The 23,018-nt window shown below is 40.5% G+C and overlaps 1 protein-coding gene across 2 annotated transcripts in view; it reads left to right on the top strand.

The window, feature by feature from the left end:
- The window catches only part of ttc27 (tetratricopeptide repeat domain 27), a 103,717-nt gene that overhangs the window by 65,033 nt on the left and 15,666 nt on the right, over positions 1-23,018 (top strand). For both annotated transcript variants that reach the window (XM_042432846.1, XM_042432845.1), the window contains exons 11-16: positions 4,898-4,993; positions 8,909-9,031; positions 18,201-18,428; positions 19,148-19,246; positions 19,976-20,028; positions 21,145-21,310. In XM_042432846.1, coding sequence (XP_042288780.1) covers positions 4,898-4,993; positions 8,909-9,031; positions 18,201-18,428; positions 19,148-19,246; positions 19,976-20,028; positions 21,145-21,310 — 765 coding nt within the window. The remainder of the gene's footprint in view (positions 1-4,897; positions 4,994-8,908; positions 9,032-18,200; positions 18,429-19,147; positions 19,247-19,975; positions 20,029-21,144; positions 21,311-23,018) is intronic.

Below are 23,018 nucleotides of genomic sequence, written 5' to 3'. Positions count from 1 at the left end.
GACTGCAAAAATCCTGTAAGATGGTTTAGCAGACTCGGGAGTGGTGGTGCACTGTTCCACCTTGCAGTGATGTGTGCACAAACAGGACCTTCATGGAAGAGTGAGTAGAAGAAAACCTTACCTGCATCATCATAAAATCCAACGTCAGAAGTATGCAATGGAATATCTACAGAAGCCTGATGCATTTTGCAAACAAGTGCTGTGGACTGATGAAGTTAAAATAGAACTCTTTGGCCACAATCAGCAAAGGTATGTTTGGAGAAAAAAAGGAGCAGCATTTCATGAAAAGAACACCTCGCCAACTTTTAAACATGGGGGTGGATCTGTCATGCTTTGGGGTTGTGTTGCAGCCAGAGGCAAAGGAAACATTGCATGGGTGGAGGGAAGAATGGATTCCACTAAATACCAGCAAATTCTGGAAGCAAAATCATACCATCTGTGAAAAAGCTGAAGCTGAAAAGAGGATAGCTTCTACAACCAGATAATGATTCTAAACATACTTTGAAATCCACCATGGACTACCTCAAGAGACGCAAGCTGAAGATTTGGAATGGCACTCACAGTCCCCAGACTTAAACATAATTAAAAATCTGTGGGTAGATCGTAAAAGAGCTGTGCATGCAAGACGGCCCAAGAATATTGCAGAACTAGAAGCCTTTTGCAAGGAAGAATGGGAGAAAATCCCAAATACAAGAACTGAAAGACTTTTAGCTGGCTACAAAAAGTGTTTGCAAGCTGTGATATCTGCCAGAGGGGGTGGAAGGAAAGATGGTGGTGGATTTTGCAAAAAGGATGCAAATGGCTGTGGTGAATACATTTTTCAAGAAGAGGGAGGAGCACAGAGTGACATATAAAGCTGAAATTATAGTTTCCACTAGGGTCCATGTGACATAAATTTCGTCATCAGAGGGTGTACGTGTAGGCTCTGTGCAGACATCCGTGTACCTGCAATTTGTTTTGTCCGTGTGGTCACAACACTGTCTCCCTGTAGATGCCAAAATATACTGCGCATGTGTGGAACACATCCCCCAAGCGGACCCCAGAAAGAAGTATAAAGAGAACAACTACCTGTCTGTGGTGTCCACAACTGTCCGTGTGCACGTCCACTCCAGAGTATAAATGAAGCTTAAGATTGGAGCAAGGTGCACACAGGTGGACTATGTCTTATGCAGGAGATGTAATCTGAAAGAGATTAGAGACTGCAACGTCGACTTTGGGGAAAAGAGGGAAGGCCGAGCCAAGGATCAAATGGTGGAATTTGAAGAAGTAAGATGGTTGTGTGGAGTTCAGGGAGGAGTTAAGACAAGTTCTGGTGGTAGTGAAGAGTTGCTTGGTATGTCATCTGGACAGAGATAGGAAGACAAGGAGTCTTGGTGGTGGAATGAGGAAGTGCAGGAAAGTATATGAAGGAGGAGGTTGGCAGAGAAGAAGTGGGATAGCCAGAGAGATGAAGAAAATACAAGAAGATGCTGCATAAGGTGAAGAGGGAGGTGGTGAAGGCTAAGGGAAAGGTATATGGTAAGTTGTATGAGAGGTTGGACACTAAGGAAGGAGAAAAGGACTTGTACAGATTGGCTAGACAGGGACCAAGATGGGAAGGATGTGCAGCAGGTTAGGGAGATGAAGGATAGAGATGGAAATGTCCTGACTAGTGAGTCTCCACACACAAATAATATAGCTACAATATTGTCTCCATAGATTTGCCCCATTTTACACATTATGTACATCCATTATCTACACTACGAACAAAGGGCGTATTCCTTTTATTACACTAAATTAATACTCAGCACTGGGTCTTATTCTCAGTGCAAACAGTTTAAAAGCCTCAGTTTTATTCTTGTTAAATGTATTTCCATGAGTAATCCCAGTTTATCTGCACGTGTGGATGTTTTAGACTTTACTTCCCAGAACAAGATTACTAGTGAGTCCATTAACAAAGTTAAAAGAGCTGCAGAGCTCGATTCGGATCACACTGCCAGTGAGTTATTGAGTAACCTTGTTCTCCTTTTCAGAACAGCCCAGAGAACAAACAAAACCATTAATCCACCTCAGCTCTAAATGTTATTTTGGATGTTGATCAATAACATCCTTGAAAGACGGAACACAGGCGGCATTATGGGATTTTGAAAAAGCCAGTGAAGAAGCTATAAGACTCAAACACCTGGCAGGAAAAGGAGTCGCTGTGGTCATGCTGAAAGAAATAAAACAAGGATTGTTCTTTTTTTTTCTCTGAACATTTTTAGGCTTGAGGCTGGGCACTGGAGAGTACAATTGTAAACCCTAAATGTCATTTTCTTAGATGTACTTTATGTAGTTGTGCTTTCCTAGAAATGGTCCAGACTGAACAAGTGAAACACACTCCATCCTTCTTTTCTCTGCACAAACTGGAAATAACCTGTACTTTTGAAATATATCATAAATCAACATAATGCTGTATTAAGTAATGAAAACATTTGAAAAGGGTTAATGTGTTTAGAGATTATACGGTAAGTTTTTTTTTTTTTTTCCTTTTTCCTGGTGGTATATGAATATATGACCTCTTTTTTAGGTTCAGAAGAAGCTATTATGGCCATTAAGTTGTGAGTGGTGTGAAAAGCAGTTTTTAAAATTTCTTAAGTAAATAATAAACATGATACCTTGTGATTTGTGAGCTTTTGCTTTATGCTTGCGTTGTCTCAGTTATTGGTTAGTCTGGGTCACTTTACCACCCCAATGAAGAAATGTCCCATTAAAATACTCCCTGAAAACATGTCACTGAGCCATTTGTCTAGACATTTAACAGTTTGTTAACATGAGCAAGCCGAACTTGGTCTAGTTTAGCCAACTAAGATGTACAGTATGTCAGTAAGCTTATGCCCTAGGCCATGTTCAGACCAATCAATGCAGCAGGATGCTAACAAAAGGACTGCGGGGAAAAAATGTTGCCAAGTGTTGGCCAATCAAAAACATGCAGGCGCACATTCCTGGTAGATTACTTTGTAACGTGAATGCTGTATTTCTGCTCTTTTATAAAATAACAGGTAGTATTTGTGAACTCTGATTAAATCATAATTTCTTACTTGTTGTTTGACAACAGAAACGGAAAAATATGCAAATGAGAACAACTATATTGCATTAAAACACGGTATATGTGATCACAGAGAGCAGGAGGAGACTGAACGGAGGTTTAACAGGCTGGACATCAGCTTCCTCCCTCCCCCTTTTGCTTTTCTCTCTTTCATGCAAATTTACATACACCAAGTAACAAATGAAATGTGTCATTAAATATTAATTCAAAGTCAATTGCCTACAAATGTAGGCATTTACATATATCACAAGTAAATTTTATGCATCAGAAACGTGAGATGCTCCACTCATGGAGCCGGTGGACATTGCCACACTGACTAAAAGAAGTCGATCATCTGCAGCAGCCCCTGCATAGCTGGTTCTCGAGTACATTGTCTCCAGTGTAGGTTCACATTGATTCTATTGTAATTTTATGACTCAGATGTTTTTTGCAATTGTAATTTTGCAACAGTGGACGGGTACATAAGAGGGAGCTAGAGAATAACTGAGAATCTATCAACAAGGTGAGAGCTGACTTTTGAAAATAAGCCTCAGTTTGAAAATCTGTTTTTGGCTTATTTTAAGACAACATATTGAAAAACTAATATCACAAATACCATTTCAGTTGTACTGGAAATCATCTGATCGCCTTTAAAGATTTACATCTTGATCAGTGAAGAGCTCCCATCACATCAGCAGTGAATGCACAAATGTAATTTAATGGTCTTTATTTGACAAATGCATCTGCAAACTGGTATATTGATTTCACTGTAAATGTACACTATAATCACTGTGAAATATGGTACTAGTCATTTAGTGGAATGATTCTCAGCTGCATTAGTTCCCCACATTGCACTGTCACAGTGTGTACCCTTGTGTATAATAAGTATGTTCTTTGTATGTTCACTGCTGGTTTACCTGAATTTCTTAAATGGCACATTGTGTTTATACTGTGCATGTAACATTAAGAAAAAAAACCAGCTGCACTAGATAGATTCATGTTAATCCCCCAAATGAGTAATCCTCATTGTCCCCTGTTCCATTTACTTGCAAACAGCTTGTCATGGAGGCTTTTATCTCACACAGGAGTCAAATATATGCAAGTTCAGCCAAAATTTGTGGATAAACTGTATATTTCTTGTCTCTCCACACTCAGAAATGTGCTCTACATTGACTGAGATGCAATACCTGCAGTTAGCAATATGTGATTGACATATCCGATATTTTTGAAAGGTAGGAGGAGCTACAGAAGAAACATTTTAAGTGTCAGAAAGCGTTCTCCTTTTCAATCTTGACAGCTGATCAGTTTTAGCTTTGTGAGAAGGATGTTAACCTGCTGCAAAGATCATGGGAGAAGGAAATGGCAAAGAAGCATCTGTTTCTTCCTTCTGTCATGTTTTTACAGGGAATTAGTGTCCCACTTGGTATGGAAGAATATGTGTATCGCTGATATTCTAGGAGACTATAACAGCTGAACAGCTGTGGGCAATTTGACAAGGCAGCCTCACAAAAGAGTTGTGTTCACTGTTTGCTCTTTGTCTCAGTGAACGTTCCCTGTCGTCGGCCATTTAGTACCTAATGACCCCTGTGTTCATCCTGTAACCCTGTCAATACTCAGAGGCCGATCACAGCATATATCAGACATGAGCAGTACGAGTTGATAGAGGAGGCTGGTATTGTATTTGCTATAATCACATCTCAGTTGAAAGTGAGTTTCAAAGTCATTTTGTGACATGAGGTGACTGAATCTGCTATTGAAAAAAAATCACTGTGGTGTGGTGAAATAATTGTTGCTCTGCTGCATGTAGTACATTTTGTGGACTCAATCTCTCATCTCATTTTTCTCTTCTAGGCGATAGTAGACCACTTTGAAGACAAGAACTGTCCCGTGACTGAGCGCCTCAAGGTCTTCTACTGCTGCCATGCTCAACCCAGATGGGTTGTCCAGGTATTAAACAACGTTCAGTTATTTGTCTGATTCAGTTAAGTGTTCCTTAACTGCAACACATAAAACACACCACATATTTTAATTGACCAGGCAAAATTCAATTCAATTTTATTTATATAGCGTCAAATTACAAAAGAAGTGTTCTCAGAGCACTTTTTACATAGAGCAGGTCTAGAACGTACTCTTTAATTTATAGAGACCCAACATTCCCCCATGAGCAAGCACTTGGTGACAGCAGCAAGGGAAAAATCCCCTTTAACAGGAAGAAACCTCAAGCAGAACCAGGCTTTAGGTGGGCAGCCATCTGCCTTGACCTATTTACTAAATAGTGTACTATATTTTCTGTCTGTGCTGATGGCTCTAGAGCAAAAGTCAGGGGATCAGCAGTCTTCCGCTGGGGACCTTGAATATATTTACCAAACTTCATGGCAATAGTTGTCGAGATATTTCACTGAAAACCATAAATGTCAACCTGCTGGTGACGCTTGAGGAAAAGGATCACCAGAATCAGTAGAACCTTTGAAATTTTTATGGCCATCTATCCAATAAATATTTCAGTCTGGACAAAAATGTTGGACTGAACAACATTGCTATTCCTTGAGCCACGCGGCTAGCATTGCTAATTATAATAAGAAATTGCTGAAGGCTTAATTATTGCAGACACAAATACTGACCACAAAGTCATGATATTTGCTGTGGATATTCCTCACAAGATGATACCTCATGATTTTGGTGACTTTTTGTCTTACGCAACCATCATGTCAAACTTTCCTCTTGGTCCAATGTACACTGTAAAATTTACACAAGACATATTAAAATGTAATGGACAGTTTGCAATTCAGTTGACTGTGTACATTAATGCCTCTCGGAGGGCAACCCCTTTCCATTTTGTACATTTGTTTGTTGTCAATATGCACTTAAGATATCTCATAATCTAAAAGGCAGATTACATTCATAGCCCCGCTACTGAGAAGACATAATATAAGATCAGCTAAAACCATTGGTATGTTATCAATTCTGTCCTTTTGTATTGTGAGTAAAATGAACAGTGCAGTGATGGGGTTCATGGCTGTTAGTGAAGAAGTTTTTTTTCTACACATATCCATTTTCTCTTCTTCTCAGGGGCTCAGAAATGACAGCTCTTTGGCTGGTCAGACCTAGGGCATTCAACATAGCTCTCAAGATCTCCAGGGTTCTTTAGCTATTTAGAAATGTATAAAATGAAACCTACTGTGTGATAACGTTACTTCAGACTGCATTCAGAGTTCTGCCACTATTTATCTGCATTTCTAATGGAATTACAACTCGCTGAAGAACCTCAGCTGCTCTCAATCGAAATTCTTTGACCATCTCAAGACCAGGCTTGGTTTTTGCCAGGCCTCTGTAAATATGCATCTGTTCTCCACTGACCTGCTCAATGGAGTGAAGAGGGCACTTGTAGCATTTATTTATTAATGAACTGGTGCCAAGACATTGATGAATGGTACTTCAGTTTGATTACAAAAAACAACTGACCCTTTGCTAAGCCCCCCTTCAGTTACTGTTGCTACACTTGTCAAGCTTACTAATCTAGCACCACACATATGCAGCTTACAATAACAGTGGTTTACCACTTGAAATACATATTTATTGTAAAACAATGAGTTCTTGATACCTTGATGCTTATAAAAATAAATATGTATTTAATGGCTCCATACATTATAAAATGGCAACTCATCATGTTATGATGCAAAAAATAGGGATAAAGCTTAAAGGCTAAAGCTTACATGTCCCAGGTAAAGTCAGCATCAACACCAGTTGATGTATTTAGGAGACATGGAAGAAAATAGCCAAATTGTTTTTGAATTTCAGGGAAGGGACAGTTAGCCCTGCAAGTTCACCATAATAGGAATATAGATGTTTCCTGTAGAAATACGTTTATTAAGTGAATATGCAACACAAGGGTTAGATTTAGGCTTTATTGTATTTTCAAACTATGTGTTTCAGTTTAACATGGCTTTGAGGATAAGGTAAGGACAAACCAAGGTCATCTCATTTCCCCAAATCCAGTACAGAGCAGAACGAATTAAAAAGAGTCACTAAAGGTGCCCAAAACTTGATTATACAGTAGTGGCATCTGAGATGTTGAGATGTGTTCAGACAGAAAGCAAAGCTCAATTTTAGCCTAATCCTAAGAATTGTTTGTAGCGCATTACGTGACGCAAATGTGATATGTAAAGGTCTCACAGGGGCTGTAGAAAACTGCATTAATAAGAATTTGTGACACATTTGCTGAACCACAAAGCATCATAAGATCTATGAAGACAAACATTACACACTGTAACACAGCCCAGGATAGGGAGGAGAATGAAATGGAAAGAGCAGTAAGTAGAATTATCAGTAATAGAAAGATTTAGACTTGTCCAAGAGATTGAAGGGGGAGGAGTGTTGGAGAGGAGGAGAGATCAGATTGGGAGGAGACATCACCCAGGCGGCGCGTAATAACTGATAACAGCAATAAAGCTGGAATTGAAGAGTCCCTATTGCTGCCTGGGGACTTGAAAGTGGGTTGAGGCAGAGGATTGCAGCAGGCATTGTGATGCATTTTCTCCATACTAGAGAGTCAAGGCCTGCATGTAACAAAGGACTGAAGGCCTTTTTATAGCTGGGGTGGCTTTATATTTGTGTGTTGTGCTTTGTTTTCATGTGAAACTATTTCATTTTTACACCCTCTGGAGTGAGGGCATTTTTATTGTTTACATAATGTTGGTTTGGCACAGTTCAGGCCAATAACTACACATCACGTACAGTATATTTTACATTCCTGCTGACCATTATCTAAAGCATGGTGTAAATGTTTTTAACTGATTTCCTACCTTCCAGTCAGCCTTTCGTTTCCATTCATTTCACAGTGGTATAAAAATTAACTTAAAGTGATTTTAAACATACATTACTACAGAAAGGTAATCATCAGAATGAAAGTCCTTGTCAGAATTTTTAGCCATTCTTGTGACATGGCTCTAGGGACAGCAAGGTCAGCTGGTCAGTCCACCACTTTGGTCCAACATTTCACAAGATATTTGATTGATTGCTGTAAGATTTTGTAGACATTGAAGATTCCCAGAGGATGAATCCCACTGATCCCCTGACTTTTCAAGCGCTATCATCAGGTCAAAATGTAATTTTTTTCCGTATTTGAACACAGATAATGGTTACATGAAAAAATACTTGCAAACCAATGACATTCCAAGTAGCCTCAGCTGTACTTTGTGTTTTGTGCTAATTAGCACATGTTAGTATGCTAACACACTAAACTAAGATGGTGACCATGGTAAACATCGCCATGTTAGCATTTTCATTTTGAGCATACTTAGCATACTGACAGCTTCAGAGAGCCACTGGTGTGACTGTAGCCTCTTAGGATATCCAGATACAGATCGCATGTTAATATAAGGTGTAAATACACTCAGAACGCATCTGGACCACATCACATTGTGATCAGATCTCAGCCAGGTGTAAATGCAGTCTGTGCAGCATGACCACATTCTTAAGAAGAAATCCACTCAAAAAGTTGAAAGCTCACCTAACTCCAATTCTTCCTGCTGGCTTAAGCAAGCGTGGCAAAAGCTAGAAGTAGTACTGCTTGCTGTAGCTATTCCCTTGTGAAAAAATGAATGACGCCCATCTACAGCATTGTTTATATTGACCTAGGATGCAACATGTTTGTTGACATGTCTGCCAGCCCCGCCTAACTAATTTACAAATTGAGATCTGATCAAAATGTTGGTAGAATCAAGATAACAAAAGAGCTTATTTATAGCAGGTGTAAATCCAAAGGCTCACAGATCGGATGTCATTATCCAGATAATATATGAGATACAGATCACATGTTAATCCAGTGGAAATTGGGCCTCAGTCTTGTTCCCTCCTCTACAGAAACAGCTGGCCAGCCTGCTGACAGACCTCGGCTGCACCAGTTCAGCTCTGCTTATGTATGAAAAGCTGGAGCTCTGGGAGGATGCAGTGATCTGCTATGAGAGGCTGGGCCAACATGGCAAGGTATATGCACACACACACACACACACACGGGTTTACTTAAGTCACTTTTGGGGTACATAGACTTACATTAATTTCCTGGAGACTTACCCTAACCATAACCACTACTTGCCTAAACCTAAACCTAACCCTTATCCTAACCTTAACCTAACCCTAAGCTTAACCACTGACCCAAAAATCAGTGTTTTACCAATTGGGACACAGATGTTGGGTATCACAGGTTGACCACATGTTTCAACACTCTAAGAAACAAAGGGAGTTCTTAAGAAACTCAGTTTCCCAGAGTCCTTGATTGTTCACACCCAAGTGTGAACTCCGCCCGCAGACCCAAGCTAACAAAATTAGAGGTTCCCCTCTTCTCTGTCTATTTTTCTCCTCACGGCTCAGCCTGCAGCAGAGTTGTTGCAGCAGGGCTCCAACCCTCCTCTCTCTCTGCCAATGCTCTTACCTGCATGAGCTACTCCTGCAGCCTGTAGCTCCCTGACCAGTGTGGTCTGCTCCAAGCAGACACACACAGAACTCTCCTGAACAAGCAGCGACACGAGAGCCTGATTAGATTTAGATTTTTTTATTTGCACAGAGGATACAATAAAGATATTAAATAGTAAAAAGTTTTATTAAACTGTGCAGGAGAGGAAGGCAGCCCAAAGGGCTTATACAAAGTCCTCCCCTTCATTTCAACAAATCATAAATTATACTCATTGTACGTATAGAGTCATAAAACAATATAACATCAAATAGACAAAGACATGTTTATTGCAAAAAACAAGAGAAAAAGATTCAGTAACAAAGGCAAGTTAGCATCGAGCTGCTAACTCTGACAACAGAGGGACAATCAGAGACCTCCTCAGCGACATGGGCCCTCTGACCTGCACAACTGGAGTACCCACTACCCAGCAAAGCCAGCATCATTCAGCCTTGGAGCCAAACTCTTCTCAGCCTGACTCACCCACTCACCCAGCTAAGAAGCAGCACACCACAAAGCATCTCTCGTTCCATTCGGTAACATACAGGGCATATAGCATAGCATAGCACGGCTAAGCATAGACTGATCTTGTGGATGTACATGTACTGATTTTGGTTTAACATTGTCCACTGAGTTTTATTGTTGTGATGCATTTCCATTGTTAAGCTATTGATTAGCCATACTGCCAAGTTAAGTAGAGCTTATGTTTCACACATGCACTTAAAGGACTGGAGTTATATCCAGCAACTAACACATTTTGCATGCAAACTAACTAACATCTCTCTTAACCTGCCATCAAATCTTACATAAATTGGCCTTAAACAGAGTCCCACACAGTGAAGAGGTTTAAATCCCAGCTTTGCACACTTTGCTGGTCATGGTCTGGCCTTTTGTCTCTGTAGTTTTCTCTGTCGGCCATATTGTCTGCATGCCATGTGCTCAGTCACCATGTGACTTCAGCCATCTTGCTATTGTTTTCCCCTAATTGCAGTTCACATGCTAACATAAACACATACACACACCCCTCCACATCTGTGTATAGGTACACTTAGTTAGATTCCATATTGTGTATCTTTACTGTTTTAGTACGATTTAGCTAAGATTACAGATTGTGTGTTTTACTCATTATCTTTTAATAAATGTCATGGACACACATGCTAACTATTATTTTGTTGCACAATAATGAGTTTTGCCAACCTCTGCTCTGCAAAGAGCTGTATTTGAGAAGTTGAAATTTCAAGTAAAGAAAGAGAAAAAGTGGCTGTGTAAAGAACCAGTATAAGATAAATAAGGAGTTTTTGGAACTGTAAATCAAGCAAAGATATTCCAGTAGGGCCCCAGAATATAAATATAGACTTGAAATGAGCATGATACGTCCCCTCTTAGGTCATCATTTCGCTGTTTATCAGTTGATTGATAAAATATAGGAATGTTTTATTGTGAAATGCTGGTCCTTTCCACCCTTTGTGCCAAGACAACAGAAGAAGTAAGACGTTCAGTTCTTTTGTCAAGGCCATAACAGGGTTATAGTCTGCCTTTATATGAATGGATTCCTGGCTTTATCTACCCATCGATTCCATTTTTGGCTGCGGGGATTCACATCTGGTGGTAGCTGGCTAAGTAAGGTGGCCTAGGCATCCTTTCTTCCCAGCTATGCCCTCAGCCTCCTCTTGATGGATCCCAAGACATGCCCAGGCCAGATGCCTGCAGCGTGTTCTTGATCTGTCCAGGGTTCTACTCCCAGTCGGACGTGCCCAGAAAACCCCTTTAAAGGCCAATTCATGCTTTCCACATCCACAGACAGCTGTGACGGGACTGTGGACGCACACGCAGTTCCATTCACTTTTCTGGGGTCCATGGACACGGACACTTTTCCCGTGTACGTACAAGTAAAGTCGCATTGTTATAACTTTACAGAGTTGTAAATCCAGTCTTTGAGTATTACAAACTGCTGTGCACTGTTTTTCTGATCAGCCTTTAAACACAATAATCTGTTACTCCAGCCGGACTTGTTGGATCATATTCCATTGTCTCTCCAGCACTTTAAACAGCACGCCCACGCCAACGCAGCCCCTTTTATTGTTTTACACAGGACAGGAGTACAACATACAGGAGGAAGGGGGAGGAGGAATACATACATAAAGTAGACGAAACAGGCATGATGATGACACAATTACATCACACGGACCCTTGTGGCCACACGAATGCAGGAAGTATGAATTGGCCTTTAAGGAAGTGTCTGAGGCATCCTGATCAGATACCTGGACCACCTCAACTGGCTCCTTTGAATGCAAAAGGGCAGTGGTTCTAATCAAAGTTTCTTCCTGATGTCTGAGCTCCTCACCCTGTCTCTAAGGGTGAGCCCAATCAGCCTGCAAAGGAAACTCATGTTGGCAGCTTTTATCTGCAATCTCATTCTCTTTTTGCTACCAAAAACTTTTGACCACAAGTGAGCATTGGAACGTAGATCAACTGGTAAATCAGTTCATCACTACAGCACTGTACAACACCGCCATTACTGCTGACACTGCACCGTTCTGCCTGTTGGTTTCATGCTCCATCTGACCCTAACCTGTGAACAAGACCCTGAGATACCACTTCACTTGGGGCTGCAACGACTCACAATCTGGAGTGAGCACTCCACGTTTTCTGTGGCCATACCATGGCCTCATACGGAGGTACTGACTCTCATTCCAACTGCTTCCTACTCAAGCAAACATAACCACATCATCTGCAAAAAGACTAAGCTTCCATCATGAGGCCATCATACCGGACACTGTTTGCCCCCTGGCTGTTAGATTCCGTCTATCACAAACATAATCGGCCAAAAGGTACAGCCATGGCAGAGCCTAAGATCCACTGAGAATATACTTGATTTCATGCCAAGAATACAACAAAACTCTCACCCCGATTGCACGAGGACATCCAGACCTTGTATTTTGGCTTTTTCTTATTGAACATCATTAGGATATGTATGTTCCTCTCCTGACACTGTAGAGGGACTTGAATGTCTCTGCCTCTTTGCTTTCCATAGTGGGTGGGGGGCTGGCGGTGGGCGGGGGAGGGGGGCTGAAAAACTGCAAACAAAGTTGGAAAGAAGTTTCATGACGCATGGGATTAAAGACCTTGAGTAATATGATGTCTCCTGCGTAACAGGCAGAATGCAGAGTCCAACCGACCAGTCTGAAGTGTATAGAGGCTGCAGATTAATTAACACATGTCCTGCTGCCTTCAGATGGCTGCGGGGATTTAATGACCTGAAGGAGAAGCTTTTCATACAGTATAAAGCAGCTGTGGACAACAGATACTGTAAGAATCACTCATATTAATTTATAAATCAATGCTTACTACTTTACTGCTTTAACTACATTAAACTTTATATTTTTTATGCCGATTTAAATCCATCTATTGGCTGGGGAGTGTTTGATGAAATATACTTTATGTTTTAAGCATTACTCCGTTATTTCTATGCATTTGCTGAAAAAATTTAGTTTGCTCTTGGTGATAAAATCACTCAAATGCCAGCGGAGTGACATTGCTTCAGAAACAGACGTGGTCCCGATACATCTATTCTCAGCACAGCAACACCAACAACTCACTTTGCACTGCTTCATCCGAACAACGCTTGTTCCTCTCCTCCTACCTGTGCAGCGTGCGTGCTGCGCTTGGCACCATAATACACAGATAGGCAAAACAAGGTCGTTATAAACAGTAATAGTAATACAGCAGCTAGTCTCTCCTACTTGGTTTCTGTCTCTCCCGCTTGGTCTCTCAGCTGTCTCTTTCACTTGCTCACTTTCTTTCTCACCAAAATAACCTGTTAGCAATTGCAGCCAAATAAAAATCAGCAAGCCAAGTTATTCGCAGGAAACTTCAGCATAATATTTACATGATCATTTTGGGTAGGCTTAGCCTCCCCTAGCCTCTTATTAGTGGCACCTATGAATAGAGTGTAAAAGAATGTATGGCCATCGTCCACTCTGTCAACTACGTTGTGGTCGTAGAGAGCAGGTGAGTCAAATAAATACTCACTAAAACCCCTTGACAAATGCAGTATTTCTCCAGGAAAGATGGGGTGACTTTAATTTTGCATGCTCTGTTCAGTGATTTTAATTCTGTATCACCTCTGTGTGAGATTTTTTCCTATGTCAACGTTAAAAACAGCACAAACTGTTTTTCGGCTCACTAGTTGAGTTCAATTTGAGTGCTGTGGGGTATGACGGAAGAATTTGGGAAAGGTTTTCAAGTTCAAGTGAAACTTAATTATTCATGAATAAAAACTAATTTGTTCAGTGGTGCAAAAGCATTTACACAAAACTAATACAACTACAGAAACAGTACAAAAACTGCATCATCCACAGTGGATGTATCCTATGTAGCCCTTTCTGTTGTCACACACCCTACTCCATTCACACACATACACAATACAGGAACAATAGTTTGCATTGATATTACTGTTTAATTTTCATTTGTAGTCATCTGCCCCTCTGACTCAGCTCACATGTCTAATGTGGGGAATGAGTATAGTCATTAAGAATACACAAAATCTTAAAATTACATGCAGTGGATACTCGGTTACACCAGTAATTACACCAGTACACCCGCCTGTTAATACAAATATCTAAACAGCCAATCATGTGGCAGCAATTGATAGATGATTGATCGATGCCTAAAAGAATAGGGTGCTTTTCATACGCTAACGTGTCTCCTCGCTTCCCTCACTTGCGTCTCTTCCTCACCTCTCAGCTCCTCTCAGTGAGGATATGAGAGAGAGATGCGAGGATGGAGGAATTTCATTCATCAAACAGGACGTATGTAGAAGTCAGCTCTCAATATGTAGAAATTATAAGTAACAGTTTAAACTCTAAAGTTTAAACTTAAAATTCATTCATACAACTGATTAACACTTTACACTGTTACTACTTTAATTTCTACATATTGATAGCTGGAAGGACCACACCTGATAACTGCTCCAAGTTTTATCATTTGATTATAGATCTATAGCAGCGTCTGGCTGTCGCAGATTAAATCACAAATAGACAATTTAAATATGTAATTACTGAAAGAACAGAGCCAACATAAAGGAACAATAGAAACAGTTGCAGCCTGCAGAATATGTCTAGGTAAATAAAATGTTGCTTATTTAGTTTGTGAAAGTCTGATGTGCTTTTCAGGCTCTGGAGGATTTTACAGGAGACATGCAGCTGTGTGACATCATATTTTCCTGAAGGAGCAGAGACGTACTGAAACAGAAAAGAGGAAAGCCTTTTGGCTTATTAAGGAAAAAAAACAAAGTAACAAAAGTGTTATGATTGATTCATGATTTGACAATTTTCATTTTATGAATAAATATGATCAGCTGCCATTGGTGCTTTTATTCCTGTTCCACAGGTAGTTTTCCTGATCTGCTGTATTACAACAACAGCCTGACTGTTAACTGTCCCGTCAGATCAGCTTACCAATCAATAAAAAGGGGTGTTGCCGTCTGATAAAAAACTTCCGCGTAGGATACACCTGTGGTTCCTCGCTCTAACCTCCTACAGGAGCCTCCTCTCTCCTCCAGGTTTATTTAAGGGATTAGAAGATCCTCCATAATGGCGGAGGGATATCAGTTTTTGGGTCAAGGAGGAGAGAGGACAGAGGTAGCGTAACAAAAAGCACCCATAGAGTCGTGGTCAAAAAGTTCAGCTGATGTTCACACCAATCATCAGAAATTTTCAAAATTTTATAAACAAACAAGAAATGTGCTAATGAAGGAAGAGAGGGAGAATAGCCAGACTGGTTCGAGCTGACTGGAAGGAAAAAGTAACTCCAATAACCTTGTCTTACAACAGTGCTTTGCAGAAGAACATCTCTAAATGTTTCACTCCTAAGCTAAGAACAGGAAAGTGATTGTACAGTGGGCACAGGCTCACTAAAACTGGACAGTAAAAGATTAAAAAAACATTTCCTGTTCCAACAATTCTCAATTTGTGCTGTAACGCACAGATGGAAGGCTCAGAATTTGCTACAAACAGCATCATAAGCATCATTTAGATGCCACAGTCTACCTGACTATTGTTACAGACACTTTTTGCTAATATGATGTACGTGAACCTGTAACATCATTATTCCATGGAGTATCCTTGAGATATCTATTGTCTAATGTCTGTTACAAACAATTGTTTGTGATTTGGCACTTGCTAAATAACCATCCAACTCCATGACTAATGCTTTTATTTACTTGCATCTCCACTGTGCAGACTGCAACTGTCCAAATGTATTTTTTATTGCATTATATTGTATTTATCTTTATCAACATCCATATGTAATATACACTCACTGGCCACTTTTTTAGGAACACCCTCTACATTTACGAAGCTTATATATTTTCAGTTTTTGTTGACATTGTCAGAAAGGTGATTATTCTACTTTGTTTATTAATGAGGTCGTAGTGGGTGGTGGTTTACTGGAGTGCATTATATTGAAAAGTGTTCCTATTATTTTGCCTCCCTCATATATGTTAATGGAGTGGACAAAATATTACGAACACCATTCGATATAATGCCAGTACTCCAGTACACCACCACTCACTATGACCTCAATAACATAAAGTAGAAATATCACCTTTCTGACAATGCCAACAAAAACTGAAAATGTATAAGTTTCATAAATGAAGAATTTGTTGCAGAGTTGTTGTACTGGATTGCATTAGATTGCACAGGTGTTCCTAATAAAGTGATCGGTGAATGTACTGGCGTGAGGACCTACAGACACAGCTCAGAGAATACAGTATGCAGTGTTCTTATAGGCCAGTAAACATGTTGCTCACAGCTACTTGTGTTTGCATACAAACACACTCTGCATGTGTACAGACGTGTGTGTGTGTGTGGCGGCTGGTCTCTGACCTGAATGTCTAACCCCTTCTGTCTGTCCAGAGCCGTCAGTGGAACTCCTGCAGGCTGCCAGGCATCTGTTATTCAATTACAGCCTGCTTTATCTCTCCAATTTGATTATCCAGGTGCTTTTGGCTAATAATGAAAGTCTCCTGCTCCCCTCTTGTCTTAAATCATGTGCTGTGGTAGTTCTAGCCAATAGTCCATGTTACGTAGTCACTGGGGTCCAAAATAACAAGGCAATCCATTTGTCTGGAGTGGTTTGGTCTCCGTCCAACACTGCTCCTCTTTTCTGGACTAGACTTACTGCTCTTCTTCTGCAATGTTATCTGTGTCCACTGGATGCAGCTGTAGCACTTATCGCTTGCACAATGGCTACGAGACGTGGTCTTGATTAGAATATCCACTGCAAGCTTTTTATGCCAATAGATTTCTTTGTTTTACAAGTATATTGAATACCCTTTTGCAGGTCATTTATGATCGATGTGGGAAACAGATACTTGGTTGGACTTTACTCTTTTGAATTACTGTTAGCAGGATGCTTCTTTGTTTCATCTTCATTTTGTGCAGTATCTTTGTTTTGTGAAGTATTTATTAGCAGGAAAACTGGACAGTAGCATTCCTTCTGCTACTTCAGATTTCTTCAAAGAAGTGACATAAATCAGAAAGAGTTTTGTTGTATGCACACCAAGTCAATCACTAATGATATGCATCACTGGATATAAAATTCAAGGCAATTGACAGTAAAAACAGACATTTACATACATTCACTAGTCAGTTTCACTTAGGAATGGGTGCTGCTCTGGATAAAATAGAATAGTCGCATAAAAATAGATGAACTGAGAAACAAGCTTCTGTGGACATTGACACACTGGCCGATATCAGCTGATCATGTCTGCAGCTGTAACGGAGCCAGAACATAACACAGCAGCATCCAGTTGACATTGAGAGTTAAACACTATGAACTTGGACAGATTGAATATACAAACATGTGTATCTTTTTTTTCCCATGTTTGAACAGTAGTTTGAATTCCAGATACAAAGGGAGTGCCCTGATATTTTTATATCAAAGTCACAAGAACGTGACATTGTATGGTCAATTATGTTCAGGGTACAGGGTGTAATCAAAGCTTCGTATTATCTTTAATTGCAGAATGCTGTATCTGGTACAACCTGTTCAGAGATGTGTAGTTTAGATAAGAATGATGGGGTTTCTTGTTTCTAGGCGGGGTAGATTCTTGGCCCAGAGTCAGCCCCCTGACAGTAGGATTCAGCAGAGGAATGCAGTGAAACTAAGGCTCTGTCAGGCCTCAGAGGCCCTCAGCCTTGCAGTGGTTAGACTGGCTCACTTCACAATCTAAATCAAGATACAGGGATTTGGAGAGAGAAAACAATCTGTTCATTATTCCCCCCTCACAACAGTGTGAGCCCCAGCTCGTCCAAGAGCAATCCAAAGCATGTAGTGACATGGTGAGTGCAACGAGTGCAAATGTCCACAGGTGATTTGATAGTCACGTCACTTGTAACATAATCCCTACCTTAATTTTTCTGTTTTTCTGTCAAACTCTGTTACCAAATCCCCACTATTGTGTTTTTACACCTCATTTTCTACTCATGACTGCATTATTCTTTCTTTTTTGTTCATGTTCTTCTTGTACTTATCACCTGTTTCACTTTGTTTACTCTGTCACTGCTACATCCCCAACATTGCCCTACAACCCTTTACATCTTTCCCTTCATCCCTCACTTCTTTCCTTCCTTAACTTTACCCTTGCAATAACCGTGTCCTTCCTTCTCCATCTCCCCATCCTTTCTGCCATCCTCTGCACAGGCCGAAGAGATTGTTCGCAGGGAGCTGGAGAAGAAGGAGACACCCAGTATGTACTGCCTGCTGGGAGACATCTTGAGGGACCATCAGTATTACGACCGGGCATGGGAGCTGTCGGGCCGACGCAGTGCCAGAGCCATGCGCTCCAAAGCCCTGCTTCACCTCCGCAAGAAGGAGTTCCAGCAGTGTGTCGACTGCTTTGAGCAGTCACTCAAAATCAACGCCATGCAGGTACAAGCAAAGCACGGACAATGTTGGCGTTAGGATTCACTTGATGCATGGAATGCCAGGGTACAGGTGGTGTTCATAATGTTCTGTTTTTTGTAGAGAGACTGTGGATACTTGATTTTTCAAAACTCTGTCAGAATTTAAGGACCGGTGAAGATTGTTGTACCACAATTTGATCAGTTACTGAACACTTATGAAATGATTTTAATCCGACTCTGTGTCTCCCCTGAGGCCTTCTTGCTTTAATTCATCGAAATTAATTAATTAGAATTGTACCAACTGAACACTTTCTCCATTTTCTCTGTAAGTAGGATCAAATGACATAGTTTTTCCCAGGGAATAGCTTGGGAATAATAAGAAGATTATGGACCTTTTTTAGTGCACATTAGGAATAGTTAACATGCTAAATTGTAAACTCAGATGGTGAAACATTATACCTTCTATATATCAGCATATTGCCATTGTTACTGTGTGCATGTTAGCATGCTGACATTAGCATTTAGCTAACAGTCTCATGGAGGCTTGTATCTCAGGGTAGCATGGTTGTAGACTCTTAGTCTGGTTCAATTTAAATCATCTGTTACTTTTACTAACAAACATCCTTTGGATTTTTTTGGAAATATCTCTGCATAGATTTAATACTTGGATTCACTTTTACTGTTCCGCCCCCATTTGTGTTGTGTTGCGTGTGTGTGTGTGTGTGTTTGTGTGTGTATGTACAGCTTGGAGTGTGGTTTTCTCTGGGTTGTGCCTACTTTGCCCTGGAGGGCTATGAGGGAGCTGCCAAGGCTTTCCAGAGGTGTGTGGGACTAGAGCCAGACGTAAGTACCTACATACACACACACACACACACCTAAAACAAAATTTCTCCAGCCTCATCATAACATGGAAAAATAAAAAGCAGTGAGTGCACTGAGAAAATGACATCCCATCAATCTCTCACTTTAACACACCTGGTCCTTCATTCACAGTTGTTTTCACATACACACACACACACAGGTTTACTTAAGTCACTTTTGGGGTATTTACAAAGACATACATTAATTTCCTATAGACATACCCTAACTATAACCACTACTTGTCTAAACCTAACCTTTAACCTAACCTTGACTGCTGACCCAAAAATCAGCACTTTACCAAATGGGGACACAGCTTTTGTCCCCTGTTGCTCAAGGTGTCCCCAATCAGCTAGTCTTAAGTCTGGTTTGTGTCCCTGCAAGTGACTTAAGTCTCTCTCTCTCTCTCTCACACACACACACACACACACACACACACACTCTCTCTCTCTCCAGTCAAAATATCTTGACTTTAGAACACAGAACCAAACACACAGAACGCAGCAGAATCCACGTGTTTGGTGAAGTCTTGAATAGGCACCCTGTGACAGCTTCTGCACATGATTGTGTGGATACTTGGAATATAGCGTTTTCTCTGCCATTCTTCTGTATGTTCTATTATTATTCTCTACATCTCTTCCTTATTATCTCCCTCCCGCTTCTTCCCTCTGCCTTTCTCTTTTTTTTCCCTCTTTTCCCTCCTCCTGCTTTCAGAATGCAGAAGCTTGGAACAATCTCTCCTCAGCCTACATACGCCTCCGCAAGAAGTGAGTACAAGTGTTATCCTGGAGATTGTTGTGTGCATTGAAAATGTTCTTGGTGAAGTATGTGTTTACTTGTTTGTATTGGGAGTAAGACTGTGTGTGTATCGACCATGAACCAAGAAATATCCACAGCAAATCCCCTCATTAATTTACAAGATCATGGATCAACATTTGATCTGAGGTAGAGCAAGCAGAAAAGTCAGGGCCATGAATATCTAAAGCATTGTTTATGACTCAAACCACCACCACTAAATTTATGAACACCAAACTGAACTTCTTGTCCATGTCTGCATGCCTTTGATTAGTTGATTGACATGATTGGCTGATTAAGATACTTGCATTAAGGAGTGTTTTTGTATCTCTTTTTTTGCTGCAAAACTTTCACTGGGCAAGAGAATTATTTGTGCTGCAACGTAGGAAAACTACAACTGGACAAAACACAAGCAAATGAAAGAAAACACCCTCAACACTTGGACAACATATATGCTTTTAAAAAGAAAAAATGCTGCAGATAAATGAAACAACCAAACTGAGAAACGCATTCACCAATTTGGCTGTACATACACAGCATAAAGAAACACACTGAACACAAGCAAAAGGCAAAAAATAAATGATGGACAGAAATGTTACATGTAAGAGAGGACTGTGTCGGGTCAACCAGCAGATAAATCTGATGAAGATTCTAAATCACAGGTATGTATGGGACAAAGTCTGGGCTCTTTATGGCTCTGGTCTGTGGAAAGACATGATGATGTTCACAGAGACATGGCCTCTTGTGCTGTGTTTGTTCCTAGCGAAGAAGGCTCTCAGAGTACTGAGATATCCAGTGAATCCTGAGTGTCTCTGAGCCTTTGTTCAGACTCATGTGCTTTCAGGCCTGAAATTGAAAAGCAAAGCAGGGAAGCTTCTATTAATACCTGGTTAGCACCACTGTCAATTCAGCAGAAGCAATTTTTTTACCGGCAGCAGCATTGCATCACCCCTTCACCAAATGTTGAAGTGAATATTACTGTAACTGCTGTTAATGGATTTAACACATTAAATCTCTTATTTTTGTGTGTTCATTCCCTGATAACTCTTTTCTTTCTTTCTGTCTCGTCCTGCTGCCGTCACTGACAGAAACAAAGCCTTCCACACCCTGCAGGAAGCCCTGAAGTGTAATTACGAACACTGGCAGATCTGGGAGAACTTCATCACCGTGAGCACTGACATTGGGGACTTTGCTGAAGCCATCAAGGCCTATCATCGTCTGATGGACCTCAGGGAAAACTACAAGGACATCCAGGTGAAGAACTGCACTCAGTGTCATGTTAGGTGACACTGTATTTCAATCTCTTACAGTATGTGTTGTAAGGAATTAATGTATCTTATAGTTGTGACTCTCAAAAGGATGTCATAGTGACCCAAATCTGCATGTTTTCCTTACAACCAACCAGCAGCTGGTTGATTTGATTTCACTCTACTTTCATGAAATTGCACTTGTACTTCTTGACAATACTGTGAAATAATCGCAGGAAAGGACAAGAAAGTGAAAAGATACAAGAAGAAAGTTTACTATTACAATATTAAGATTTACAAAGGAAATTCTGAAAAAAGTCAGAATGCACTTGGGTCTGTTTTTACTGCCCACCAGATCCTATATACACGTAATGTATAGCAGGGAGCAACCGGTCAACTTCTGGCCAGTCCAACTCTGCTTACACCTACCTTTACACTAGGTGTAGAAATTGTGTACTAGAGAAAGTGAGCCACGTTCTGTATCTGTGATTTAGGAGCTGATGGAAAATTCTCCGGTGTAACGTTAATGCGTGAACTCAGCAGGAACAACACACAAGTTTCTCCAGCAGTTGACGTCACCATGACGACAACAACAAGGGAAATAAACCACATTAAAATCACATTTATCTGGGGACAGGATCACTGCGAATGATCTTCAGCTACACTGTCGCTGTGTCTTAATTCAGGGGCCACATCATTCAAAGGCTGCATTTCAAGACTGAATGCGTCACAGCGGTGCAAACAAGGCTGTCCCATTTTAAAGGCTCCTTCAAGTGTGGCTGAGAAATGTGGCCTTCTTAGCCTGAATTTGGAGGATAGATGAGAGCAGCACATCTGGGTACTTTGCCCTTGCGTCATGGCCCCGCCCCTTTTTGGTGAAAACAGTCAGTCTCTAATTTGACTGGCGGTAAATGCAAATTCTGCAGTCTTTGACAATTTAATAGCATAAAATAAGAAAACCATATTGCTTTTTAGTTATTAGGAGCCCAAATTCTATGACCAGTCAGGCAAACAATTACGTTATGTCATTGGCGATCAATGATCAGCGTCGTTATATAGAAAAAAATTAAATAAATAAGGGTTGATGAGTGTAATCACTAATTTCTCAGCTAAAGTAACTAGTAGATCTGACAACTGGCAACTGTTAATGAGACAATATGCTTATGGCGGCACGTCAGGTCACAACTTCATCTGGGCAGAGGTTAATGCAGCATTTAGACACACTTTTAATTTGGATTATTATGATTATAATCATGACATGCAATCACTTCAGGGAGCAGGCAGGGGAAGCTGTTTTACTCGATAACTATGTTTCAACAAACCAGGGGAAAAGCCAGCTTGCTGCAGCCAATGCTAGCGAGCTAGCTTTTACAGGCTAACATTGACATTTGACAGGCTCTTTCAATGCAGCATCAGCATTCACTACTTTGACTTTTAACATTATAACTGTTGAATTTAAAACCATTAACTAACCTGTGATGAAGAGTTTGCCATAGACGTATCCCATAATTTACCATTTTCATAATCTCTGCAGATGGCCTGAAGCCACAGATCTTTTTTTTTACTGTCCTTGCTCTTTGGGGAAGTAAAGGAAATCTTTTTTTTTAATTGTTTGATGTGAAAAATGCGATGCAGCAGCTTTTAGACATGTTGCTACAGGATTTTCCAGCCGGCACTTTTACAGCGCTTGTTTTCACCCGAAAGAGGGCATGGTT

The sequence above is a fragment of the Thunnus maccoyii genome, chromosome 14 (genome assembly GCF_910596095.1).
Source record: "Thunnus maccoyii chromosome 14, fThuMac1.1, whole genome shotgun sequence".
Classification (NCBI taxonomy): Eukaryota; Metazoa; Chordata; class Actinopteri; order Scombriformes; family Scombridae; genus Thunnus; species Thunnus maccoyii.
The sequence above is the reverse complement of the archived record's forward strand: the minus strand, read 5'-3'. Positions and strand labels throughout refer to the sequence as shown.